The sequence below is a fragment of the Zymoseptoria tritici genome, chromosome 8, assembly GCF_000219625.1.
Source record: "Zymoseptoria tritici IPO323 chromosome 8, whole genome shotgun sequence".
NCBI classification, from domain to species: Eukaryota; Fungi; Ascomycota; class Dothideomycetes; order Mycosphaerellales; family Mycosphaerellaceae; genus Zymoseptoria; species Zymoseptoria tritici.
In genome coordinates this window covers 308,850-334,915 of record NC_018211.1, presented here as the reverse complement: position 1 = coordinate 334,915, position 26,066 = coordinate 308,850, and the positions used below count along the sequence as shown (strand labels likewise).

At 54.5% G+C, this 26,066-nt stretch overlaps 10 protein-coding genes across 10 annotated transcripts; 4 read left to right on the top strand and 6 right to left on the bottom strand.

The window, feature by feature from the left end:
• Positions 1-1,957: 1,957 nt before the first annotated feature.
• MYCGRDRAFT_94936 (uncharacterized protein) lies at positions 1,958-2,457 on the bottom strand (the record flags this gene model as incomplete). The annotated part of the gene is made up of 2 exons (XM_003849858.1): positions 1,958-2,352; positions 2,406-2,457. The coding sequence occupies 2 exons, from the start codon at positions 2,455-2,457 to the stop codon at positions 1,958-1,960; spliced, it is 447 nt and encodes a 148-aa protein (XP_003849906.1).
• Positions 2,458-2,779: 322 nt separating this feature from the next.
• MYCGRDRAFT_46623 (uncharacterized protein) lies at positions 2,780-3,937 on the top strand (the record flags this gene model as incomplete). The annotated part of the gene is made up of 2 exons (XM_003850464.1): positions 2,780-3,491; positions 3,618-3,937. 2 exons carry the CDS (start codon positions 2,780-2,782, stop codon positions 3,935-3,937), a joined length of 1,032 nt encoding a protein of 343 aa, XP_003850512.1.
• Positions 3,938-4,167: 230 nt separating this feature from the next.
• Positions 4,168-5,049, bottom strand: MYCGRDRAFT_74418 (uncharacterized protein; the record flags this gene model as incomplete). The annotated part of the gene is made up of 3 exons (XM_003849857.1): positions 4,168-4,659; positions 4,728-4,846; positions 4,951-5,049. 3 exons carry the CDS (start codon positions 5,000-5,002, stop codon positions 4,357-4,359), a joined length of 474 nt encoding a protein of 157 aa, XP_003849905.1.
• Positions 5,050-5,242: 193 nt separating this feature from the next.
• On the top strand, positions 5,243-5,901 carry MYCGRDRAFT_81726 (uncharacterized protein; the record flags this gene model as incomplete). The annotated part of the gene is made up of 3 exons (XM_003850465.1): positions 5,243-5,354; positions 5,409-5,474; positions 5,525-5,901. The coding sequence occupies 3 exons, from the start codon at positions 5,275-5,277 to the stop codon at positions 5,547-5,549; spliced, it is 171 nt and encodes a 56-aa protein (XP_003850513.1).
• A 629-nt stretch (positions 5,902-6,530) lies between these two features.
• On the top strand, positions 6,531-7,076 carry MYCGRDRAFT_17298 (uncharacterized protein; the record flags this gene model as incomplete). The annotated part of the gene is made up of 1 exon (XM_003850466.1): positions 6,531-7,076. A coding segment is annotated over one exon (546 nt), but the record flags the coding sequence as incomplete, so codon positions are not given.
• A 349-nt stretch (positions 7,077-7,425) lies between these two features.
• Positions 7,426-10,067, bottom strand: MYCGRDRAFT_74412 (uncharacterized protein; the record flags this gene model as incomplete). The annotated part of the gene is made up of 3 exons (XM_003849856.1): positions 7,426-8,544; positions 8,596-9,822; positions 9,920-10,067. 3 exons carry the CDS (start codon positions 9,974-9,976, stop codon positions 7,426-7,428), a joined length of 2,403 nt encoding a protein of 800 aa, XP_003849904.1.
• A 4,278-nt stretch (positions 10,068-14,345) lies between these two features.
• Positions 14,346-15,045, bottom strand: MYCGRDRAFT_110333 (uncharacterized protein; the record flags this gene model as incomplete). The annotated part of the gene is made up of 1 exon (XM_003849855.1): positions 14,346-15,045. One exon carries the CDS (start codon positions 15,043-15,045, stop codon positions 14,680-14,682), a length of 366 nt encoding a protein of 121 aa, XP_003849903.1.
• Positions 15,046-15,973: 928 nt separating this feature from the next.
• Positions 15,974-16,567, bottom strand: MYCGRDRAFT_94930 (uncharacterized protein; the record flags this gene model as incomplete). Its single annotated transcript, XM_003849854.1, has 1 exon — positions 15,974-16,567. One exon carries the CDS (start codon positions 16,565-16,567, stop codon positions 15,974-15,976), a length of 594 nt encoding a protein of 197 aa, XP_003849902.1.
• A 6,553-nt stretch (positions 16,568-23,120) lies between these two features.
• MYCGRDRAFT_61250 (proteasome regulatory particle subunit) lies at positions 23,121-24,824 on the bottom strand (the record flags this gene model as incomplete). Its single annotated transcript, XM_003849853.1, has 2 exons — positions 23,121-24,647; positions 24,723-24,824. 2 exons carry the CDS (start codon positions 24,723-24,725, stop codon positions 23,259-23,261), a joined length of 1,392 nt encoding a protein of 463 aa, XP_003849901.1.
• A 159-nt stretch (positions 24,825-24,983) lies between these two features.
• On the top strand, positions 24,984-26,066 carry MYCGRDRAFT_100874 (uncharacterized protein; the record flags this gene model as incomplete). Its single annotated transcript, XM_003850467.1, has 2 exons — positions 24,984-24,997; positions 25,052-26,066. One exon carries the CDS (start codon positions 25,299-25,301, stop codon positions 26,064-26,066), a length of 768 nt encoding a protein of 255 aa, XP_003850515.1.

Here is a 26,066-nt window from a genome sequence, read left to right as displayed (position 1 = left end):
TTGTGTGACATGACCTCTTCTCTGTCCGGAACAGCGACTGGCAGCAACGTGAAAGGTCGCTTCCAAGTCCTTCAGGTGTGTGCGTGTGTGCCATATCGAATGGCAGCATACCGAATGTCAGCGTAGTCAAATGCCCTCCTTGATGCATCAAGTGGGATCGTTCCTCGTCTCTTGCCTGGCATACGTCTCAGGTTGAGGCTACATCTCAACGGTCCAGATAGCTGCTCCAAGCGTCGATGACTTCAGTGTGAGATCGCATCTGCATCTCGCACATCGACTGGCAATGTGATCGATCGTCGTTCCAACTCTTCAAACTACTGCATGCAGTCGCCCTCCGTTCCGTGTTCGGCAGAGTGTTCCGTGTTCGGCAGAGTGCTCAGGGCCTGCTTCGATGTCGAGCATGAGTGACTCGTCTCGCCCGCGAAGACTGCTGTTGCACGCGTCGATACATTCCGTTGCTTCCTCCATGCTTATTCCTTTGACCCCCAGTTCGTTCGGCTTGGTCGAGAGTGTGCTTTGATCAAATCGAGTGAGCGAGCAGGAGGGATCGAACATGAATGCAAGCAGGAATCGGCGAGACGACCTTTCGACCAGATGGCTCCGTCTCTTCCTCGTATCCGATGCGGGCTCACGCCATCGCAGGCATAGCAGCAAGGCGAGGAGGCTCACAAACTCATGACATCCTCCTCGCTTGACCAACAATGACACCAAAGCCCACTCGTAGACGGTCCCATGCTACGCCAGGCCATACAGCAGACCGCAAGATATGCTGGTCGACAAGAACCGTAAGGATCTATAATTTTGGCAGCGATTCTCTCCTCCGCCGGGGAGCATCAGAACCGTAAGCCCAGACAAGTTGGAAGGCACCAGCACCTCTCGAGCTCGCAGCATACCGTCCCGCAAGCACTCCCCAGACAGGATCCCAGGCGAAGATCAGGAAGACAAGACGGCGGAGAACAGCAATCGTTCTGGACGCTGGTACCTTACGTAGCGAGGACGGCCCACGGCGAGAACAGAGACATCGTCCAGGCATAGCACAGATGGAAGAAGTTCAGCGCTTCGCCCCTTTAAGGCTTGGGTTCCAGTCAGGTCCGCATGACGAGAAATGAACGTCGATATCGGCGGAAGTGTAGTAGGACAGACATTCCGTCGACAGCGCAAGGTCAAATTAGTACGTCCGAAGTCCGGTGCATCTCTCGCCCCGTTGCAGTGAGATGCATCATTCAGCACTCCCTACTTCCGAGAGCCGGTGGTTGATCAATGCTCGAGACTCTGCCTTCGAGCAGGATAGGGGTGACAGTACGGATGTTCTCGCAGCACAACAGCTCGCTGAAAAGGACAAGAGCCGTACAGATACCCGTGATGTCGGAATCATTTCGGCAGCACTTCGACCCGTCGTGACGAGAGCGAGGTCGCCTGGGAGACAGCAGGCGGCAGTTTCGCGGATACAGAGAGATCGCAGGTTTGAAGCGGTCGAGTTGAATGTTTCGTAGAAGCAAGAGTTGGGCTGGTTCGAAGGTTGTCGAGTAGTAGACTCGAGGCGGAGTTGAGTAGAGTCGAGTCGAAGCTGGGAGGAGTGTGTGTTAGGGTTTAACGATTCACAATAAGTCAAGACGAAGAGCGCAACGCAGAACAGAAAGAAACGGCAGTGGCAGCAGCGACATGGCAATGGCAATGGCATCCAGGACTAGTGGCACTCCAAATGGCAGTTGGGATCCAGGTATCATGGCAGTTGAGACGGCAGTGGTGTCCAGTGAGACCGGCAAGCGACAGCAATGGCAACGACCATCGTAGATGGTATCCAAGTAAAAAGGAGCTGAATAGCAGCAACAGCACTAACTGGCTAAAAAAGACCTACCACCCAAAGTCAGCACACCATTCCCTCAAGCACAGAGAAAGGGAAAGGAAAATTCCACAAACATAAAGAACCCAACTCCCCTCAATCCTCCTCCACCTCTCAACTAAACATAACCGCCTTCCGATCCAACGGCCTCCCATCAGCCCCAATCCCCTCCCTCCCAAACCTCTCCTCAACCCACATCCTCCTCGCCTCATCAAAGCCCACATTCCTCTTCCTCATCAGAATATAAATCTCCCGTTTCGTCGCCTCGTCCAATCCCTGGCGACTGTCCCCCGCTTCGATGTTTTCGGATAGGTTGAAGTGGGAAGAGTGCAGGCCGGCTTCGGCGTCTTCTTGGAAGGTTGTGGGTAATGCAGAGTAGCGGTAAGAGTCGATCTTTTGGGTGATGGCGTCGAGGATGTTGTAGATTGGTTCGGGAATGGTGCCGGGCGCTGTTAGGTAGGGGATCGGGGGCGCGAAGGGTTTCCAGATTTGGCGGGTGGCGTAGAGGACTGGGAAGGAGGTTAGTTTGGGAGGGGCACGAGAGAAGGAGGGGGGATCCTACTTGTTGCGACGGCGAGGAAGATGAAGAGGGAGGTGTAGAGTAGGAAGGCCATGGCCGCGCCTGATTCGAAGACCGCGGAGGTGTCTTGCTGGTGTGGAGTTGTGGAAAGGCTGTCGGTTGATCGTTGACGAATCCTAAGGGCTACGAGGCCCTCGTGCGGCTACGACATGCGCGGGTTCGAGAGGCTGCAGTGGTGGTGGTTGTTCATCCAAGGAGAGTTGTAGGTTGTCGTCAGCTGAAGAACCCCAGCGCTGATCTCCAAGCGGACCCAACTCCGTCCAGAAGTCGAGAGCTTCGACTTCAATCCTCAAAAGTCAATCTCCACCAAACCAACAACTTTTTGCGCCTCGACCTCCCCCTCCACCTCACTCACCATGTCCGGCGCCCGCCACTGGGAGCAAGACAAAGAAAGCACGCTCTACGTCGGCAACCTCGACGAGCGCTGCACCGACGCCCTCGTCTGGGAACTCATGCTGCAAGCCGGGCCCGTCATAAACGTCCACCTCCCCCGCGACCGCGTCACGCAAAATCACCAGGGCTACGGCTTCGTCGAGTTTGGCAGCGAAGATGACGCCGACTATGCCTGCAAAATCATGAACCAAATCCGAGTGCACGGAAAACCGATTCGAGTGAATAAAGCTTCCGCAGACAAGCGCGCGGGAGGGGAGAATGGCGGATTGGGAGGCGTGGGCGCGGAATTGTTCGTGGGCAATTTGGACAGTCTGGTGGATGAAAAGGTGTTGTATGAGACTTTCATTCGGTTTGGACAGCTGGTTGCTGCGCCGAAGATTGCGAGGGACGATGCGAATTTGAGTAAAGGGTATGGATTCGTGTCGTACGCGGGGTTCGAGGCGAGTGATGCTGCGATTGAGCATATGCATGGGCAGTATTTGATGAATAAAGAGGTGACGGTGCAGTATGCGTATAAGAAGGACGGCAAGGGGGAGAGGCATGGAGATGAAGCGGAGAGGGCGTTGGCGGCGCAGGCGAAGAAACATGGGGTGGAGGTTGCGATTCCCGCGTTGCCGGCGGCGTTGGTTATGCCGCAGAATACACCGCAGGCGCCGGCGGCGATGAATGGGATGGGTGGGATGGGTGCGATGAATGGGTATGGACCTCCACCGGGCGGAGCGAATGGAATGCCTCTCGGGAGACCGACACCACAACCTCCTCCGGCGTATGGAGGATATGCAGGCTACCCGCCTCCTCAAGCGACAACACCAGTCGGATATGGAATGGGCTACCCACCACCGCCCGTCGCAGCCTACGGTGGTCTCCCTCCTCCTTCACCGATGGGTGGCATGCCCCCAGCATCAAGTCGTCCACCTCCACAATTCAACCAAGCGCCTCTACAACCCGCTCCCGGTCTGCCCGCTCGACCGCCGGCGAGCAATGGCGGGTATGGTGGTCCCGTGCAAGGCGGAGCTCCTCCTGCTGGGTTCCCGGCTGCTCCCCCACCTGGTCTGCCTGCTCCGCCGCCTGGGTTTCCTGCGAGACCTCCGTCGGGATTCCCGCCTGGTGGTCAGAGGTAGAAACGCTGATTCTGGAAGTTTGGGATGTATTCTACGGAGGGAGGACAAGGTCGGGATTGGAAGAGGCAGCATAGCGATGGCGTTTCATGGATCGTGGACTATGGGTATCTGAGACTCGGTCACAAAAAGCGAGATGGATCTGATGGCGATACCCTTGCTGTACAGTACGGCAAGAAAACAGGACAATGAAGACTCAACAGGAGTTCACACAACTTCTCCTGTCGTGAGATCTGGTTTTGAATTTTGCGGGACTTCCGCTTCTCATTTCATGATCTCGAGCTTCGGATATGTATCAGGGACGATGGGCCAGTTCAGAAAAACCCAGCCCTTCCCGCAAAGCCTCCTCCAGCCCTGCAGAATCCCTTCAACACCCTCTCGCCCTCACAATCCTCTACCTTCCATCTCAACCCTCAACCACTCTACTGCTCAGCCTTAGCCTCAGCAGCCTTCTTCGCCTTGACACCCCTCGGCTTGACAACCCTCTTGCTCTCCTTCTTCTCCCTCTGGCTCTGACGAATCGCCGACGCGCGCGACACGGCTTCGGCGCGGAGATCGGGACGGTAGCCCTTCTTCGCGGTGCTGGACACGATGCTCTTGTACAGCTTGCGGGTCGGGGTCGAGGCGGAGTAAGAGGCGCTGTGGTAGAGTTTTGCGGGCTGGTTTTGGTTGCGGGTTTTGGTGGTTACGGTGATGGTGTTACTGTCGGGCTGGATGCCGATGGCCTAGAAGAAATGGGAAGGTGAGTGGGGGGTTTGGAGGGTTTGGATTGGAGGGGGGTTTTTGGATGTACCTGAGCGTTGGCGTAACCGACGTATTTGCGGCTGTGCTTGTTGGTGAGGTTCAATGGGTCACGGGAGAACTGCACACGGTCGCCCTGCTTGCGCTTGACGAGGAAGGAGTTGCTGTTGCCTGTAGGTATCACAAATTGTCCTCAATCAGCATTCATCCTCCGAGTTTCAATGTTTCGTTCTGTTCTTTCGATTGCTTTTGCGCGCGGAGTCGGGTAGCCTTACGGGTGACCTCCCAGATGAGGTCGGTGCTGAGGGGATTCTGTTGGATCGACATTTTGGCGGTAATCTGCGTGGTGTGAGAGTTGTACAATCGTCGGATTCGAGGTCGTCGATATGGTCGAAGCAGCGCCCAATTCGGTGGTCGATCTTAAAAGTGTGGCTTGGCGTGGCAGGCGCGATGAGAAAAGTTGTGCCTTAGGCAGGCATCAATGAAGCTCAGATCTGTGAAAGTTGCTCCGCAAGAGTGATCACCTCCGAGCAAAACATCAACTCCATCGTCGAACAACACCTCACCACCTCACCACCTCCGAACACATCACAAATACAATGGCGTGGTTGCAATTATCAGAAGAGTCCAAGGAGCGCATCGCGCGCGTCCTGGACATGTCAAGAGTCGCCATCCATTAGTACGAGCCAACGGCAACAGATCGCAAGAGCAGACGATACTGACATTTGGACAGCGGATACCTCCCTCTCATCATCTACCTGGGCTACACGAAGAGCAATCCGAGACCATCGCTCATCCGGTTAGTCGAACCCGGCGATCGAACAGCCAGCGCATACTGACTTCCTCCAGATTGTTCTCTCCTTTGGCGCAGTAGAGCTTCACACGATGGCAAGATTGGACACCGCGGTCGAGGCACAACGAAGGATCGCGACAAGAGCTTGAGGATGGAATGTACAATACAGTGACCCGCATCGAAGAAGGCAGACATGAAGCGGGAAGGGGATGCATGGTCAGGCGCAAAAGGAGTCTACGAAGGAGAAGTCCACGGACGGAGGACAAGCATCGCCACTATTTGAACACAAGCGTACGGCTTGCGAGTGTACAAAAGCATGGAAAAGAGAACCGCGACAAGCAAGTGAGGAGCCGCAGACTTAGTCTCAAGAACAATTGAGCAGGCAGCCGGCCATCAGCTTATGTCTGTAGCCTCTCTGCATCAGGTTGTCGCGAATGTCTCCTCCTTCCTTCCATCCTTTCAGGACACCGTTCAGTCTCAGACCGATCCTCAATTGCATTGTGCGCTCCTGAGTTACACCAAGCCGCCGCCGGTAAGCGAGCTGCATCTTGCGAAGTACCCCAGGGCTGAGCAAAGAGAGCTACCTCGCCTCCAGGAGTCCCAGCTCAACAATACGAGGCTGAGCAACGCACGACGACTTTTCCCATTCATTCTTACGTCGCAGTGGCCAGCCGATTCGACGTTTGTCGCAGGCATATTCACGTTACTGATCAAGATGCGGCTGTTGAACGTCTCAAGCTTCGTCTTCACAGAATTTCATGATCATATACCACCATACATCGCGGCCTCGCACCGATGGACTACGGACGAGTAAGTAGACTCGAACAGCCATAGTGCTAGTGATCTCAGCCTCCGATCCTTGCCATTGTTCGGACACGATCGCGTGGCATTTCGCGAATGCTGACACCCACATCTAGATGCACCTACAAAGACATACGCAAATGGCGCAACTTACAAACGACTGGGTACAAGAAAGTCAAAAGCTTTTGCGAAGCCGTAGAACAGACGAGCGAAACCACTCGAGCGACTGAAATGCTCAAACAACAAAACTGCGACTGGCTATGGATCGACACGGCATGTATCAACAAAACGAGCAGCGCCGAGCTGCCCGAGTCCTTGAACTCCATGTTCCAGTGGTACGCAAACGCTCAAGCCTGCTATGCCTTCCTCCACGACGTTGGTTCTCTGGTCGAGTACGAGACGGCGATCCATGACTTCCTCAAGTCAGAGTGGTTCCGACGCGGCTGGACCTTACAAGAGCTGCTCGCTCCTCGGATTGTGGTGTTCTTCACGAGGTCGTGGGAAGTGCTGGGACACAAGTGTTCGCTGGAAGTTTGCGACAAGAGATGCGATGGTGTTGGTCCACGACTGAACACTATGATAGAAAAGGTCACAAGGATTCCGACAGAAGTTCTCCGGAGTTACGCAACTCACGGTTGCAAATACGGAGTCGAAGCCAAGAACGCGTGGGCTGCAGATCGGATTACTACGCGGCCTGAAGATCGAGCGTATTGTCTACTGGGACTGCTGCAGGTGCACATGGTGCCGATATATGGTGAAGGCGAGGGAGCATGGGATAGACTGGAAGAGGCAATCGAGAAGAAAGCTGCTTCCAAGAAAAGAAAACGAGCCGAGCACCGGCCTGGAAAGTCGGTTCGAGTGTGTGAGAGTGAGGTTGGTCCGGAAGCGCGCAGACTCGAGCAAATGGACGTCCAGAGCACTTGGTCGTACCCAGGCTACAATCGAAAGGGCATCAAACAATCCAGCAAGAACCGCAGCAAGAAGACGGACCCTTCCGACCCTGCGATGGCTACTGTACCTTCAGCTCCGGGTGCGCTGCGGGTAATGCACGATGCAAGGCCTCGCAAATCCTACTTGCCGGAGGAAGAATATACGGAAACCAGACTCTCGCACGTGTTACGATAGTGTAATTTGAAGGAATGTTTCATATCAGCTTTCAGTTCCGATCCCTCTTCGTAAACTGCCCCAACCGATCCCTGAAGTCGCCGAAATGAGGCATACTAGGCTTCTTCGACAACTCCTGAATATCGCCCAACAGCGACATTCGATCCTTTCTCACCGGCGCCGCTTCCGTCTGCTGGAACACCTTCTCCAGCAACTCCGCACCCTTGATCTTATCCACCTCGCTGAACCTCTCATTCGACTTGGACGAGTCGAAGAACTCCTCACCCTTGCCATCCGCCGCCAAGGTCATCAGATCAGTCGTCTGGCGAAGTTGGCTGAGACTGCCGATCAACATGGAGGCTTCAGGCAGAGCTTCCACGAATTCAACCAGATCGTCGATGTCGAGTTTGAAAGCGGTGACGGCTTGTGGAGAGATGCGCCGGACGTTCGGGTCGAGTGGAAGGGACATCAAGGCGTTGCTGATGTGTTTGAGGGCTTCGTAGTAGATGAGCTCTTTGATGCCTTCGGGGAGACCCAACAGGACACTGCTCATGATGTTGGAGAGGTATCGAGTCAATTCTTGAATGTACGGGCTGGCGCTGTCAGGGATATATGTGCTGAGCCAGTCGTATTCGGCGGTTTCGATCAGGTCGTCGATCTTGCTGTTGACCAGCTCGAAGATGCGTTTCTCGGCTTTCTTCTTCGCATCATTGAATGTTTTTGTGGCGTTGAGTTTGATTGGTCCAGCGGCGCTGCTGCTTGATCTTGCTGAGACGAGCAGATTTTCCAGTTCTCTACATGCCTGTTCGAGATGATCAAGGTTGGTGAGGATTTGCACGATCTGGCCTGGATACTGAGATGAGAGCCTCTCCACAAGACTGCCGCACACTTTGTGCACCAGAAGCTCGTCCAAGCTCTCCTTGAGAGTCTTGTCGATGACAGTAGTATGGCGGAAGTGATCGTCGGAGAAGAGGTAGATTTGGTTGAGGAAGTTGCGGATATCGATGCAGACGAGCGGGTACATCTGGCTGAATGGGAGGACACATGGGTATGTGAGCTCTTCGGGATTCTCTTGTCCTTCTGGTGGCGTGTACCACGAGACGGAGACAACTCGATCGTACTCTTCGACGGTATTGACGGGCATGGGCATGTAGTCGTCCGTGCTGATGATCTGGAAGCAAGTCAGCATAATTTTGGCGTTCTAGACTGGATGTCATCTCACCTCCTGGAAGTCATCACTAAATCTCGTCTTCAAGATTGAGCTGTACTTGTCGAACAATGTGAGCAGCAGACTGTCAAGACTATTGACAGGATACGACCAGCTATCCATCGTCTGGATGAACAATGCAATCACTCCCTTGATCTTGAGGAGCGTGCTGTCGTTTTGGACTTGATGCAGCGCGCTGCTGATGAGTGTGACAGCTGATTGGCACATGCTCTCCCAGAGCTCGTCGATATCACTCTGTGCGCGGAAATTCTCCGTCTTCTGCAGGGTAGCCTTCTCCACGATCGCAAATCCGGCAATGCCCTCAAGTAGACTGCTGAGACTGCTACTCTCCTCGTCTAGAAGGTTGATGGTCTGCGGTATGAGAAGGTCTTTTTGCCTCCGGCGAGTGGCTGCGTAGTCGGCGCGGAACTTCTCGGTCTCTCCAAGAGCGTTGTGTATGTGAAGGCACTCAAATAGTGGAGAGAAATCCACTTGTACTTCCTCATTGTTGAGTACGTCAAACTCCTCCGGCTCGTCGGCGACCAGTTCCACGGCGGAGTTCAGCTTAAAAGTACCAAGGTACTCACTCCTCTCGCCACGTTCCTTTTGTCGAGTCCGGCGCATTTCGGTGTGATAGAATGCGACTTCGCCCAGAAATTGTGATGTCTCTCGAATCCGGTATAGCCAGGTATTGAGGTCCATCATCACAGCATCCGCGATAAGCCGCTGAGTGGCAGGCACAGACCGCTCGATCATTTCTGCGATCTTGTACCTGGTGACTTCCCGGAGGTGGACATTCTGCAGCTCATCCAAAGCGCGGAGAGCGGCGTAATGGTTCTTCTTCCCGAGGAGATCGTGAACCTGATTTGCCAGCCGCAACACCTCAAGGCAGTCTTTTAACGCCTGAGTAGCATCATCGATGTTTTGACGGATACCGCGAGAGTCAACGAGAGCTTTCTTATGCTCAGCGAGTTTCTCAGTGGTGGCCTCAATGCTGCGGCTAAGCTCCATGATTTCCGAGGTCAGAGTCACAGTTCCCTCACGGACGGACTGCAGCTGGTTGACACTGCTGATGAATTCCTGGTGGTTGGAGTTGCAGATCTTCTCGATCTGTGCCTCACGATCTGCAGAGACATGATTGAGAGCGTGTATTAGAGGGGTTACTTGGTTGTGCGTTTCGGCATTCTTGAGAAGTGGGATGAGTTGGTCGATGTAGTCGGATTCAGAGGAGGACAGTATTATCTACGGTCAGAAATGTCAGCCAGGTCGCACAAACTGACTGCGCTTCTATCCTGGGAACCGTATTGATGCGGCGACTGATTTGAAGAATGGCACATACTTGCTGAACAGCTCCTGTGAGATCATCGTGCTGAGATCCGGCGATTACACCCGGCATCTTAGCGACGCGCGCAGTCGAGTCCCATCCGTGACGAGTATTATGTCTTCCACAGATCTGAGTATCGAGAATGTTGTCGCATTGGTCCGGAGGCTGAAGATGATGATCTTGTTGATGTTGATGCTACGATGGCTGGAGCGGGAGATGAACGTGGCGCGCCAAAGTCAAAGGTCGAAGCTCCAGATTCTTGGCACGAGGCCGGCTTTGGTTTTGAGGAATCACATTGAGGTTGTCTGTCTCGTAGAGATACATTTGTTTACACCATATTGAGTAGTCTACGTGCGATCGAGCAAACGACACAATCTGCGCAATACATCGAATGAACAATCTCAATTGCACAAGATGGGACAAATCGCATCGAAGTCGTCCAACGTTGTCTCGTGCGACGTACATTCGTAACATTTCTCACACGACGCCCACGGACAGTGTCTTGTCAGGTGAAGGTCTGCATGTAAAGATTACAGACGAGCGTGGTCGGAGACGTGGAACACTTGACGAGATATCTTGAGGGAATGTTTGGTAGTTTGTAAAGCTATTGGAGTCGATTGCGAGAGTGCACGTAAGCAGAGACCACTTTGATCGCATGCCGGCAGGCTTTCTTGATGTTGACAGAAATGTGGATGGCCGCCCCACAGCAGTCCGGCTACTCTGGCGCTGACGACGGGTGTTGCGGATGTAGACGGCGAGGAAGCAGCAGGTGACGGAAATCCGTGGTCCACGAGTCTCGACTTTGACCTTGAGATGTATCTAGGTGCCGCCGCATCTGGGGTCTGTTGGATCATTTGGGTTGTAGACAATAGAGACAGGGGCGAAGTCTTGACGGCGGACCATGTGGTCGTCGTTTGATCTGACTTCCATGCCTTACTCGTCCCCGCGGTCGCGAGCTCCGATGCCGTGTAGTCCGTGATCGTCACCGGGGTCGCCACCTCCTCCCTTCTCTGGTTGATATCGACGAACTTTGCTATCGCCTCCGCAACTTGGGTCCCCATGGTCACATTCACCGGGGTCGCCACCTCCTCCCTTCTCTGGTTGATGACGGCGGACGTGGTCAGGGCCGTCACCGGGATCGCCACCTCCTCCCTTCTCTGGTTGATATCGACGAACCTTGCCAGGGCTTGCGCAACTTGGGTCCTCCGGATCACACGGAGAGAACTCTCCCCGGATCTCGACGGCAGCGGCCTTTGGTCCGTGATCGCCACCGGGGTCGCCACCTCCTCCCTTCTCTGGTTGATATCGACGAACCTTGCCAGGGCTTGCGCAACTTGGGTCCTCCGGATCACACGGAGAGAACTCTCCCCGGATCTCGACGGCAGCGGCCTTTGGTCCATGATCGCCACCGGGGTCGCCACCTCCTCCCTTCTGTGGCTGATAACGGCGGACGTGCTCAGGGCCGCTCGTTCGAGGGGCACGGTTCGAAGTCCCGAGCCTCGGTGGCTGCGCCGTGGTCCGCGGCGACTGGCAGGGCTGCGCCGTGGCTGATGGCCATGGTGACGAGGACGACGGTGCTTGCGGTCAACTTCATGGTATTCGCTGTCGTACTTGTGGTCGCTGACGCGTATGAATGATTGAAGTGATGTGAGGAAGAAAGTCGAGGAGTGAGTGGCCAGTGACTGAGTTGAGCGATGTGGCCGCCGTCTTATCCCTCTGCTGACGGGAGTCCTGTGTGGGCAGAAGAGGGGAAGCCTGACGTTGTCCGATTGCCGGAGGATCCTATGTCAGGGATGGCCCTGTAAACATTCGACATGATGCTGCGGAAGGAGGTGTAACGCATACGTCAAATGATACAGTCGTGGCAGTGTTCAGTCCTGCCAAATATCGCGACAGGGGCTATGCTGTAAGCCTTTCGAGTAAGTCTTTGACGCGGCAACAAATACTGATGTACCACGTAGCACGATCGAAAGGATGATGCTAGCAGCAGTGGCAGGCACGGAGCTCTTTTTGTCGACTTCTCTGTCTCAGAGCAGATCGCGTAGATCGTGCGTGATCGATAAAGCAGTCTGCAGTGGGCTGCGTTGCCTATCGGATGCAGCCTCGCACTGGACCTCAGCGGCACGCGCGTCGACACATCATCAGGAGCAGATGAGTGAGAATACGAGCATTTCACGAGCTTCAACGCTGGAGAGCTTCGCCTTCGTCCATTGAGCCGCCAATGCTGCTGTGATGAGCCTGCATACTGGTGCAACTCTCACAAGTCTCTCAAGTTGCCTCTCGCTGCAGATACACAGCCTGCATCGTCCTCCATAGCCTGCTCGTTGGTGGCTCTTGTGCTGGCTTGTGCTGGCGTACTGATGCTGTTAAAGTGGTGAACATGGCTCCAAGCAGCAGAATCCGCCCTCTCCCGAGCCTGCCCGGCCTGCGTCTCTGCTGGCTTACCGGCTATTCGCTAATTAGCAGCCCCCTGCTGTCGTGGGTGGAGACAGGCAGCGGCAGGCTGAACCTTACTTGCGAGCCAATTCTGACCTCACCTTGGCTGGGTTCGAAGGGTGCCCAAGAAGGGTCCTGCTGGGGTTGTGGAGCCAGCTTTGGTTAGTGTAAGTCGACTTTCGTAGCCTCAGGAGCCATTCTCTCAGCTGGCAGTGATGTGAGAGTCAGGGCAACAGCATGAGATGATTATGCATTTGTCCTGACCCTCCTCAGCAGTCCAGATGTGTTATACCGTGCGATGTTGTGGTGATTGTGGCTCGAGTAGGTGTGAAGTCCGCGGGAGTGCCCGTCAAGTCTGTCGAATGTCGAAGTCGAGGTTGCGTTCACCACCACAACATATCACCACATCATAAGACGATACTCGAACTCAGCAGCATGCGCTGGACGCTCTGAATCAGCGCATCGGAAGTGATATCGCTGTCGATCGTGTCTTGAGACCTGCAGCCGAGCCCGACCGCCAAAACGCCAACTCTCCACCGTGGAGCCTCGACATGCCAGCGAGACGGCGGCGACCACGATTGTCACACCGCCGCGAACGACGATGAGCGTGCACGCCGATGCGGGCAGCGATGATGAGAAGCCACTTCTGTCATGAGAAGGATCGCTCAAGATCTGCGAGGCAAGGATGATGGAAGGCACAACAGAAGGCACCATGTCGAGACTGCAGCGGAGCACGCGACTGCAATTGGCAGCGGCAGTGCGTTCGAGGCCTGCTCTTGAGACACGACATGCGACTGCTCAAGAAGCGTGAGTTGGCCATTTGAGAGCACTCCGCTTTGAGTCTTGTGGAAAAGATGACACGACTCGCTGCAGTTCCCAGCAGGAGACACAGCCAGCAGGAGACATAAGAGCTCGGAAATACATCGCGCAAGGAGCATGAAGTGGATGATGACCCGTCTCGAGCAGCTCTCTGCATGTGCTACTGCGAAAGCGAGAGTGTCAGATCAGACTCTGAGGCGGTCGCCGGATACTTGAAGACTTGGAGTCGCAATCCAGCCGCCGACAACGAACAAAGTTGCTAGCTTCACGCAGGAGTGGCGACAGGTCCATTGGCTCGAGTTTCCTCAGCACCTGAACTCAATCTGCTTTGCTTTCTGCGCCGTGGCAGCTTTCGAAGAGTTCGGGCTTCGGGGCTCACGAGGCAATGAAAGTGCTACGACAGCATCAAGGACTCGGCAACGGCGGACGGCTCAGGCGTACAGCGGCTCTTCGGACCCCAGTGGAAGAGGTCAGCCTGGCTGCGAACCCGCTCGATGTCGCCCGTCGCTCTCGAAATGCTTTGCGATCCTCAGCCCAATCAAAATTTGATGGGCTCAATCAAAGTTTGAACAGCAGCTATTGCTTTCTTCCATCGGGAGACTCTCGGCAACTCAGCTTTCGCACTCTGGAGATCAAGCCTAGGTCCAATAGCGGCTGCCAGGCCGAGAATCTCACTGGATCCTTGGGCGGGGACGATAGACTTCCGATTCGTCAGACCATTCCTTCTCCTCTCCAGAGTGTGCTTCTTCGACATTGATGCTTCGTTCTTGTTAATTTCTCGCCTTGACGGCATATGCAGAGATTCCCGACACGATTCCAGATCATTTCGGCATCGAGTCATCCACGTGGATCTCCGGTAGCCGTATCTCCTCCAACCTGTACCGATGCAAAAGTCCATGCTTCTCTTCCTGGCTCGACGACAGCATTGTTGGATAGGAGCGGAAACTGGTCCTTGTCGTCAGACACAGAGAACATGCTGGCAGACGAAAACGACCGCAAATTGCGATAATGGAGAAGACTGATGTCGAAGAAAGAGTCCGGAGCCGTCTGCGTATCTGTCCGTGCTATTGCCGACGAAAAGGAGGCCTCAAGCTTTGCAACGCATTGAGATCAATTTGAAATCAATTGTGAAAGAGTCGATCATGATGGAGTCCATTCCAGCTCCATATTTGGGTCGAGCACGGGTATCGGGGTTCCAGTCCAAGGCCGGCAGCTTGTCTTGTCCGGTCCAGCTCGTCAAAGGCCCTGCTGCGTGGTTCGAAGACGCAAAAAGCCCGTCGTCTTCCCAAGAGCTTTGTGGCTCGATCAAGCAGCAGTTGCCCGGCTCACCGTCTCTTCGGCCAATCGACAAGCAATTCGATGCGGTCGTTTACCAAGCTCGACTGTCCGGTTCTCACGTCCACACATTGCTTGTGGTGCTTCGCTCTCCGTCGGCTCGCTTGGTATCCGTCTTCCTGTGGCCTTCCTCACCACCGATGCCATGGCTTCTGCGAGGAGGTCCTGTGGTCGTCTGGTTTTTCTCAAGAGCCATGATCCTCCGCCTGTTCTGTGTCCTTCTTCACTGCTTGGTTCCCTGCTTCGGAGCAGATGGTAGAGTCCAGCAGCTTTGCGCTTCCGGTGTCCGTGGGGAGCCATCGACTCGGTCTCGTTCGATTTGCGGTGGATTTGGGCTTCAACGGTGAGAAGTGGAAGTGGCGGCGCTTGCGTCGCTCGCTGATGATGCTGCGCTGCCGTGAAGCGGAACACTTCTGCTGTCGGCGCCCGGTCGTCATGCTGTTTGCTCGCTCGCGATGCTCTCCGACAATCCACCAAGCAAACTTGCTCGCATCAGAGCCATTGCCACGGCTGATGGTGTGATGCTCAAAGCCTTTCATGCCTGCCGCCATCAGCGCGACGACCACCCCTCCGGCCACGATTCGCCTCTTGCTGCCGCTGCCGCTCCCATCATCTGCAGACCCTCTGCTGTGTTCTCGAAAAGGGCGTCGCGGAGCCTCGACGTCCGCCAGAAAGTCACATAGGCGTTACGCCATCTGCGGTCGTTCTCAAATCGCCTCATAAATCGCCGCTGGTAAGCCGTCTTCATCTGCTGCTGAGACTGGTATGTGGAAAAACCTTCGAAATGGTACAACAGCCTTGCCCTTTCAATCAATTCAAAGAGTTTCCAAAGGAATTCCATGGTCGTTGTTGATGTTGTGGAGGGTGTGTCGTCGTTCGTGGGAGCTCACATCTGTTCAACGGTGCTTCGAGAGACGTGGCTTGGCACGACTTTGAGCTGCGATAGCTTTACGCATCCTACGACAAGACGGCATGCGAGCGGGGCAAGGGACACACATTTAAGACGTTCATGCTACGCTGGTGTACCACTGTGCGATTCTACTGGTGCCCAATAATACAATGGGACGCATAGGCACTTGGGACTACTCTCAAGCACGACATAGGACATTCAGACTTGCTTGCCCTTCCGCAAGATCACTACGCGACGTGAGCACGGATGCTTCTTGCGATTGTAGGAGGCTGTTTGCGGCCACGTCCTCACGCATCACATCGCGTTGAACAGCTCGTAGCAAACAATCTACGCTGGCGCTGGCGTCTTACCCTCAGCCAGCTGTCGGGCTGGCTTGTGCTGACTGGCACGAGGCTGCTCCGAGTTTAAAGATCGTCTTTATGGTACTTTCTGTCTTTCGCTATGCGTGGTAGACACCGCACACTGCTGAAAGCGGCGCCGTCATGATGGAACGCCTGCACTTGGTCTTCCCCTGAGCAAAGCCCTTCGACTGCCTTGGCCACTACGCATCCATGGCTCTCCTCCAGGCCTCACGGTCTACCTTGCTGTACGCCATGCGTTGACGACTCCCCTTGAACTGCGCATGCCTTGGTTGTGTCTGGTCGTGCCTGCCCCGACTCTGCAAACCTCCACTGCCTGCTCTTGCTTGCTCTTCCATCCCAGCGATATCCAGTCTTCTTCTCGAATGAGCAAGTTGCCATTCTCGGCTCGGTCGTATGTGGTGTACTGCCGTGTTGCGTATTGGCGAGGAGCGGATCCCGAGTGTTCCAAGCAGCGCTGAAGTCCAGTCTCCAGTGGTTGTCCGCCTTTGCGATCGTGATGCAGATGTCGCTCGACCGTCTCAGCTCGCGGACATCGAACAACGTGGACGTCGTTGCCATGGTCGTTGGGATATTGTGCTTGTCGTCAATGCGGCACCGCCGGAGGAAGCGTTTGATCTCTGCACTTCTCCTCGGACCAGGCCACGCCAGCTGCATGTTCGTGTGATGCTTCTTCCACAAGGTGAGCATGATCTCGTTCTTCTCAAGAGCAACAAGCTTCGCGGATTTCTCTCGTGCTTGTGGTGTTGTTGCGCTGGTCAATGGCGTGGCGCAGAGCAGGGTGTTGGCTTTCTCCAAGTCCATCCTCCTCTGCCCACCATTGAGTGCCTCAGCTCGCCGACCGGCCTCTCCCGCCGTATCTTCGCGTTGCGGTCAACACACCAGCTTGACCATACCGTGGATAACTCCACAACCACGCCTCATGTCGTCAGCAAAAGTGGATGCACTCGTTGTAGAGGCAAGTCTCTCAACTCTCCCGTTGCGATCATGTTCCCCCGTGGCTTGTGGCAAAAGATCTCAACGGCCGGTGGAAATGGAGTTCTTCTCGACGCCGGCCTTTTGCATATATGTATCAGGAATTTAGAGCAGATTTCGTACACAGGTACAGCGACTGCACCAATAGGGGAGTTGCTTGCCTGTGTACTTACTAACGCTGCTGCCGCGGCCGCCGCAACACTCGAGGGAAGCCTTGTTCTACACTAACACACCTCGAATAGGTCTCGAGTTCGAGCTCACACACAACCCCCATCACTCTCGGAAGTAAAGCTTCCAATGGGTCGAGAGATATTCTTTTTGCCATTTCCAGAGGTATCAACCTTACCACTGGTTCGAAAGTCTTGCTGTTCGAGCCCACTCGCCTCGAAAAGAGGAGGTGAATATGCTTTTGCATCGCCATGGCTTTTTGAGCCGCTGCAAATCAATGTCGCAATGCGTTACGATACAGGACATCACGCTACAAGGCGATAATCGATCACATTCGGCCCTGACGCGACTCCATCTTCCTTCACCACGAGCTATTGACTGCACGGTCTGGATGAACACGACTCCCTCTCCCATCACCCAAGTCCACTGGCTGGTTCATACCTATATGTATCCTGTGTCAACAGCGATCTCCGTGAACTAACCCATGTACAGCTGCCAATCAAATGCCACGCCACGCCATGCCGCCATGCCTGCCAGCCCACCTGCCACACTAACTTGCTGTTTTCCATCGCTTTCAGCGCTAACATATTTGGTCTAGTGGTTACGAAGTCCTACAAGGCAATCCCGCAACTCTCGGAAGCGAAGCTTTCAAAGGGACGAGAGGCAAAGAAAGCCCGGGCATTCTTTTTGCATTTTCGTCAACATCTTCCAACGGTCGAGCCCTTGGGGCCTTACTTTTGCTTCGACATGACATGTTGGATCAATGCGAACCTTGTGGAAACGCAGCGCGAGGTAAGGAAAGCATGCCCGTTTCCTTTTGCCCCCAGACCGCTTCACACCCTCCGCCCTGAGATTCGACCTGTACATTCCGCAGTGAACAAGAGCGGCTGGGCCTGTGAACATGCAGTCAGAAAGGAGAACTCGACTCTCATTGATGCATTCCAGGTCATATGTTCCATTAGAATGTGTAGGGCCATGGTAAGGACGTCCTTTTTGCCATTCTCAAGCTCCCTAACTCGTTATAGCTGCCTTGAAAGCCGGGTTGTTCCCTCGTTCTCCACGTTTCCTTGCCTTCGTTCTTTTTCGATCGATATTGTTTTCGATTCAGCCAATGGGAGACCACGGCTATTCCTCCATCACTCGAAGCCCGACGGCCTTTCAGAGAGCATGGCATTGTGCTTATTGCCGCTGTGACTTTGCCAAACTTGCCTTATTCTCGGTCCTTCCCCGATGCAGCTGGCGCGGGCTCGTGACAGTGCACGCAAAGTGCTCCATTCAGCCGAGCACGCCTGGTCTGGGGCGAGAGGAAGCCTCGCCGCTCCAAACAGCAAACAGCCATGATCTGCAGCTACATTCATCCAACATCATCTGCAGCGCCGTTCGGAGAAAGTGTCCACCGTCAGGGGGCAGCTGACAGCTGCACGCTTTCGTGACGAGGGATCTGCGAACGTCTTCAAGCAGAGTGGGCGAGTCTCGAGCGACTCGGAGAAAGGTTGATACTGAACATGCCAGCAACGTTCGACACATTAGCAGCTCTATGCAGCGACTCCCGCCACTTGGCCAAGCAGGATCTCAGAAACCTTCCAGCGCCGATCCGAATCTACCATCGATCAACGGACAAGCCTGCCGCCAGAATCGAGCAGCAGGCCTTCATCATCCCAACGATACACGTCGGACTTCAAGCTACAAGACTGAGCTTGCCATGATAACACACGTACGCTTGGTGACAGCTTCGACGCTTGACGCTACAGGAAGACACGCGGCAAGATCTTGAGAGATCACCAAGGGCAAGAAGAAGAAGAAGAAGAAGATAGGCTAAATACCCATATCTCTGGGTTCCTTCGCCTTCATGTACGTGCGGAAATTGGCTGGCAGTATTGGCACTGCAAGCCCCAGACCTGGGGAGTTGCGACGCATCAATTCAAGACCACCAGGGGCTTGGGCTTCTCGCACGTCTTTCCCCGACAGGCTTCTCACGTGGAATCATACGCTGATACTGGAGAAGTAAGGGCTGAGCATATTGCGCCCCAGGGCATCACCACAAGTGACCTTTGCCATCCGGGATCCAGCGGAACCTGAGTGATGAATCGCTCAGCGAGAAGTGCTGAGACGCGGATGTCTCTGTCATGGAAACCTCCTGAGCTCTGAAGTCGCAGCAAACTATGAGATTAGCTTTCTGCTGACCAGAGGTCGGAATTTGGGCGGATCCCCACGTTACCATTGCTTGCTCAAGGTGATCGAGCGGCGCTACATTGCGCTTGAGTCACGCTTGATGATTCAGCTTGCCATCTTTCCGACTGCGAGCCCGTGGCTACAAATTTTCCAAAGCCTCGCAGATCTCTCCAAAACAGCACCTCCGCTCAGAATGCCTAGTTCCAGATACCAATCACCTCCTGGCGACAGCGGCACCGGATGACAAAAGGAGCCATCTTTCTGCACATTCAACATTTCCAGGATCAGCTACGCCCGAACAGAAGCCTAACGCCAATCCAACATTGCGTCGATCGACTCTGTTCACGCCAGTGTGGAACAGAAAGCTCAGAGATGCAGCGCTCCTGTGGCTTGTTCCCAATGTCACCAGTCCCATACTGCGATCGCCTTCTTCGTGGCTGCTCGCGAGGGATATCGGTGCTTAGATTGAACCTTTGGAGATGGCAGATGATAATCTGCACTTCATCGAATGCTGTTCGCGAAGGCGTGCATTGTTGACTACTTCTCTTGCTCTGAGCAAGAGAGCAATGCTTGCCAACCCGGGAGCATACAGAATACGTGATGCCGTGTCACCGTGGATTTGTTGCATGCCCTCATCGCCGTGCTTTCTGTCTCGACCTGACCAATAGTCTAGCGTTGAATCGCACCAACATTCTGACTCAGACTGACTTGTATCCTTAGCGCGACAGGACCCTGCTGCGGTTAGCACTGCAAGTGTGACTTTGCTTTCTTTCTCCTACAACAACCAATCGCTACACAGGATCCAAGGCGGACCTTGAACGGGTCCACATCTCACTCAAGATTGTGTTGTTGATATCGTTAGGGCAACACCGCCTGGGAAGTCGAAAGGACAGAGATGCAGCGCTCCAGCGCCTGGACGTCCCATACCATCTCGACGATCACAAACAGCATCGGTCTCCTCCATGGCCGAGTGCGATGTTCGCGGATGCTTAGATTGAGACTCAAGAGGTTTAATTGCTCCTCTGAGGTGCTCTGAAGAATAGCTTGCGTCGATTCACGACATGTTTGACAGATGTGATGACGCTTTGGCTGGACTCTGAGCAAACAGGTGATTTGAGAGCACATCAATTATCGTCATGGTAGCTCATTGCTCGGAGATGTGGCTGTCAGGAGAGCGCGCCGGGAAAATATCGACGATCGACGATGGACGATGGGAAGCTGATGGTAGGCAGCCTTCTGAGTCTAGCCCACGCTCTGTCACCATGCTGACTTCAGACAGAGATCACTAGGTGGCAACGCTGCTCTGGCATTCTCGGGAGATGTCTGACCTTCAGCACGTCTCACCGCGAAAGTTCATGCTGCGAGCTTGTCCGCTTGTCACCTGGGCCAAACACTCAACACTTACTTGCCCGATTCTCGTCGGCGGACAGTCATTCGACTGCTGTCATGACGATTTTCATCGGAGCAACCTGAAGGCCTTGCAATGTCCATGCGACCTGAAGCGGACACAGCACGAAAACCATGCAGCCGACATCGCTCAAGGGAAAATGCCGCGCTCCGTGAAAGCCTCGAAAAAGCCGAGATGACCAGGCCGGAACTTCGCGAGAAGTCGACTTTCGAGGTCCTGAAAAAGAGAAGGGCCCAACCGGATGTGAATCGGTCGGCAGGCTCAAAATAAGCAGCCCATTTCCTCCTTGGAGACCTGCGAACTACCGCGAGTGCCCACCTGCACACATTTAGCCATTTCGTCAAGCGATAAACGCAGGAAGCATAGCATCGATCGACCAAGCGAAGGATTCAGACTTTTGTATCCTTGCAAGCAAAAAAGTACTCCCATTAGTTTACCAGCGATGGCGACCAACCATTGCAGGTTTTGACATGTCGATCCAACGGTCGACGTTTGGTGGCTCAAACCTTCAAAGGTTTAGTCTGAGACTATGACACGTGGGAACGCCAATCTTCGGACATCGTTTTGTTGGGGGTCAAGAAGCACGGATGGGGGTATTCAGACTGAGGGGATGAAAGTCGGATCCGTTTGGTCGTGTTGCCATGCATGAAATGGCACAAAGAGTAGAGTGAAAACTCTGGACTGGACGATATCGTCATCGGCTTCATTCTCCAACATGGAACGGACAAAGACCCTCACCGAGGAACACGAAAATCGGATCGAACAACTCTGGTTGACTGCCATTCTCGTCCCTTCGCAACACTCTCGGCAGCTCGACTTACCGACTCCGCTTGCCATGCTTATGGCACCACGTTATCGGAACTTTCGGAAGGAGGGTTGTTTCTAAGGTCATGCGTTGATCTCGACATTCTTGCGACATCACCATGCTTGCGATCTCACCATCCTTGTGTTGCGCATCACCGATTGCGTTGGAAGAGGTCATCACGATCAGACTGGGGACTGGCGTTTGGGACCGCGGCAATTATTGGTCGGGATTCCCTGCGGCATGGTCAAGGACCGTGTTGGCCACGGTACTGCTGCGAGCACTGCCTCGAAGTCCCGCGACAGGGGTTTGTTTAACCAGCTATACCAGCAGAGCCCTTGTTGACGAACACCGCGATGCTCCGAGCGGTGCCCCGAAATGACGCGAGTGGATTATGGCCAACTGGGTACTCGTAGTGTTCCCTTTCACCGCTGACGCGGCTGTGGATATTGCTTGCAACACGAGTATATGAACTCATCTGCATCGTCCATCCTCTTACTCTTTCAACCAATCCTTCTCTCTAACAAAAACAACCAAGAACGCTTTCAGAAACCAAGAATCAATCATGCTCGCCATCAAGACTGCTGTCATCCTCTCCCTTGTGGCGGCGACGGCCCATGCTGTGACCGTCTATGGTGTATGCACCCTGTCTTCACACTCTTGACTCTGGCGTTGTGCTTACCAACTTTACAGACATGCACGACGTACAAGACTTCGGTGTCGAATAGTGTCGATCTGCAGAACTACTGGGGCACCTGCGACGCCGCCATCGGCGATGGAGGGGCGGCTTCGAGGGCTTGCAAAAAGGTATGTGGACGTGGACGTGGGACATCATGCCGTCAAGGATCTTCACTAACATTGGGGTGTTTTGTAGACCAATCAGTGCAATTCGGACAATGCCGGTTGCTCGTTCGGTACGAAAACAAAAGGGCAGAAGGCCGCCAGCAGCAGTCCGAGAATGTTCCTCGGGCTATGCTAGCGGGTCTCGATCTGCCCTACATTATTGAGTCCGAACCACTGCTGACCCTTTCGCCCTCTGTCTCAGATCCCGACATGGACGGCTCCAACGCCAACAATGATGCGGTGTGTGCTTAGTCCACGGCATGCCATACACTTCGAACCAAGAAGACAAAGCCAGGCCATCTCAGACTTGGTGAACGAAGAGCGCGAATGGACCGCAAATTCAAGGGAACTTTGGACTGAAAACTTCTTGCTTGGGAGGAAGTGGTCGAGGACAGCTTGGAGCGGAAGATGGTTCAATTTTGATGCTTCTGTGCATATGGCCAAGGCGATGTCCGAGCATTCAATGATGGCTCAATTACCGTATATAATGTTGTCTTGACGCCATGTCTTTCGGTCCATGTGTCTCGGTGATGAATGGCTTGCTGATCTATAACCGCTGTCAATGTCCAAGATTCGAGTCAACTTCCGATTTCGTGATCGATCGTGTGTCCGATCTTGTCCGATCTTTGACGTGAGCTTTTCCTCTCGAGACATCCGTCTTGACGGAGACGGGAATGGCGGACTGCGGCTGGGAACGCCAAAATGCGGCAGGAACAGGAACAGTCGACGAACGTCAAAAGATGTCGAAGGTCTTCCGAACGACCAAGGGGCGTTCATCTTCTTCGCCTACCGATTCACAGCTTCAACCCTAACCCTAGTCGAACATCAGCGATCGTGAACAAATTCCGTCACATCGGCTTGCCGCCATTTTGGAGGCAACGTGCCGCTCGGGTTCGTCTGAAAGCTGCCAATAGCGAGAATATTCGGATGGTCGACGAAGACTGGATGACTTGGAAGAGAGCACAAGTCGAGCAGCAACGCAAGGCAGTCGTGCGGATGAAGTCTATTTGCCCGACGAGACAGGCCATACTCCGGTCGGCTCTCAGGCTACGTGTGTAGATAGTACATGCTCTCCGCGCCACGGTGAGGAAACAACACCTCTCTCCGACGACAACCTCTCAAACTCCCTACAAGTACAGTCCCTCCGGCTCTCCCTCGCTCTTCGTCTTCAGCACGCTCTCCCTCGCCGTCCTGAAGTCCGCCATGTTCACTCTCATTCTCCGCTCTCTCAGCGCCATCAAGCCCGCCTCGGAGCAGATCGCACGGATGTCCGCACCGGACAAGTCGTCCTTTTGTCCGATGAACTCCTCCAAGTCCACGCCTTCTGCGAGGTTCATCTTGCTGGTGTGTAGTGTGAAGATCTTGCGCTTGGTGTTCTGATCGGGGTTCTCGAAGAGGATCTTTCGGTCGATACGTCCGGGTCGGATGAGAGCTGGGTCGAGTGTCTCGATCTTGTTGGTGGCCATGATGACTTTGACATCTCCGCGGTCGTCGAAACCATCGAGCTGGTTGAGGAGTTCGAGCATAGTACGTTGGATCTCGCGCTCACCGCCGGAAGTGGACTCGTATCGCTTCGTGCCGATGGCGTCGATTTCGTCAATGAATACAATGGAAGGAGCGTGCTCAGCGGCGACCTGGAAGAGCTGTCGGACTAAGCGTGGGCCGTCTCCGAGGTATTTCTGGATCAGCTCGGAGCCGACGATGCGGAGGAAGGTGGCGGAGGTCTGGTTTGCGACGGCTTTGGCGAGGAGGGTCTTGCCGGTACCTGGTGCACCATAGAGGATGACACCCTTTGGTGGCTTGATTCCCATCTCTTCGTAAAGCTCAGGATGGAGAAGTGGCAGCTCGACAGCCTCGCGCACCTCCTGGATTTGTTGTTCGAGACCACCGATATCCGCATAACTCTCCGTCGGGGCCTTGTCCAATTTCATCACATTCACCAGCGGATCGGCATCATCTGTCAATACACCCACCACCGACACGCTCTTGTGATGGAGAAGGATCGAGGCGCCCGGTTCGAGGAGGTCCTTGTCGACGAAAGACATGATGGAGACGTAGTATTCGGGCCCGGTCGCGGATGAAACGATGGCGTGGTCATCATCGATGAGCTCCTCGAGGTTGCCGACACCCATAGGTGAGCCACGCATGTCATCGACACGACTCCTCTCATCGGCGTTGCGATCCATCGCGTCGCCGTCGCCGCCAGCAGTCTGTGGCGCCTGCGAGTTTACAGCCTTCGCCTTTCGTATCCGCTCCTGGTTCTCCACAAACTCTTCCTCCAGCAGTAGATGATCGTGCACTCGCTGCATGCGTAGGTATCGGAGCTTGCATCGCGCGGTCGGGTAGATGGTGGGCAGTTTGGCGGCGGCGTTTGGCCCAGCTTGCTTCTTCTTCTTGCGGCCGATGCGCGCAAGTTGCGGTGGCTCGTACTTTGGCTTGTCCTTCTTGTCACCCTTCTTCTTATCTCCATCTCCTGGTGGCCCGCCAGGGCCTCCCATGCCGGATTGTTGTTGCCCCTAGATTGAAGCTGTTAGCTATCTTGTCTGTGATGCATTTGGTGATCTGAACAGATGGACCGGCGTGTGACATACCATGTTTGCTTCAGCAGTATGATCGATTGAGTCAGATGAGATGTACGCAAGCGAGATGTGATGGTTGATGAGATGTGGCCGTGGAGAGTAGGTATTGAGAAGTGTTGTTGGTGATGATGCGTCGGCGATGGAGGCTCTTCGGAGAGTAACGCGGCTTGCGACTTCCCGTGACTGAGCTCCGAGCTACATCATCACGCTTCGACCTGGAGACTATCTCGACCACATTTCACACCTCCTGCACCGACACAATACACGACGGACAGTGACGCACTCAGGTAAGCTGCACCGCTGGATGCTCTTGTCACTTCTGGCTACTAATACAATCACAGCCTCTCGCCTTACAGCCAGATCCTCCACGAACATCGACCCCTCCACCTTCAGCCTCGAAGCCTGCTCAGCCATCACGGTTGAGAGTACAAGCGGACCACTTGAGCCAGCAAAACTCCTCACGAACATCTGAAAGGCTCATCACGAGCACCTCGCCGGTTTTGAGCCTCACCTGAGGCGAAGCTGCAATTCTCACGTTCCAACGTTCGAGAAGCCTCTACCTCGACTACCTCCGCCGATACCGCAATCATGGCGACGAACCGTAATCGACGCCTGCAGAAAGAGGTGCAAGACATTCTCAAGGACACACACTCCGGCATCACAATCACCTCACCTACTGACTCTACCGACATCACCGATTTCACACGCTTCAAAGGACACTTTCGAGGCCCTCCAGACACTCCGTATGAAGGTGGCGCTTATGAGATTGACATTCGGATAACTGGCGAGTACCCGTTCAAGCCGCCGGAGATGCGGTTTCTCACCAAGATCTGGCATCCGAATGTCTCTTCACAGACCGGAGCTATCTGCCTCGATACCTTGGGCACAGCCTGGAGTCCTGTGCTCACGCTCAAGTCTGCGTTGATCAGCTTGCAGAGTTTGCTGCAATCGCCCGAGCCTAAAGACCCGCAAGACGCCGAGGTGGCTAGCATGATGATCACGAGACCGGAGGAGTTCAAGCACGTGGCTCGCGAATGGGCTCAGCGGTATGCCCATGCACCGAAGCCACCGCCAGGTAGTGCCAAGACGGGTGCGAGTAGCTCCATGGGCGGAGGTGCAGTGAACAAGAAAGACGACCCGAAAGAGGAGAAGCGGCGTGAGGAAGCCAAGCGGAGAGCGGCGTACAAAGGCTACAATAGATCCATGATCGACAAGTTCACGGCCATGGGTTTTCAGGTCGAGCAGGTCGTTCAGGCCTTTGAGTACGTCGGCATTGACAACGCCGATGGAGAGGAGTACGAGCTGGAGGAGGAGTACCACGGAGACATCGTTGCGAGGCTGTTCGGAGAGATGTGA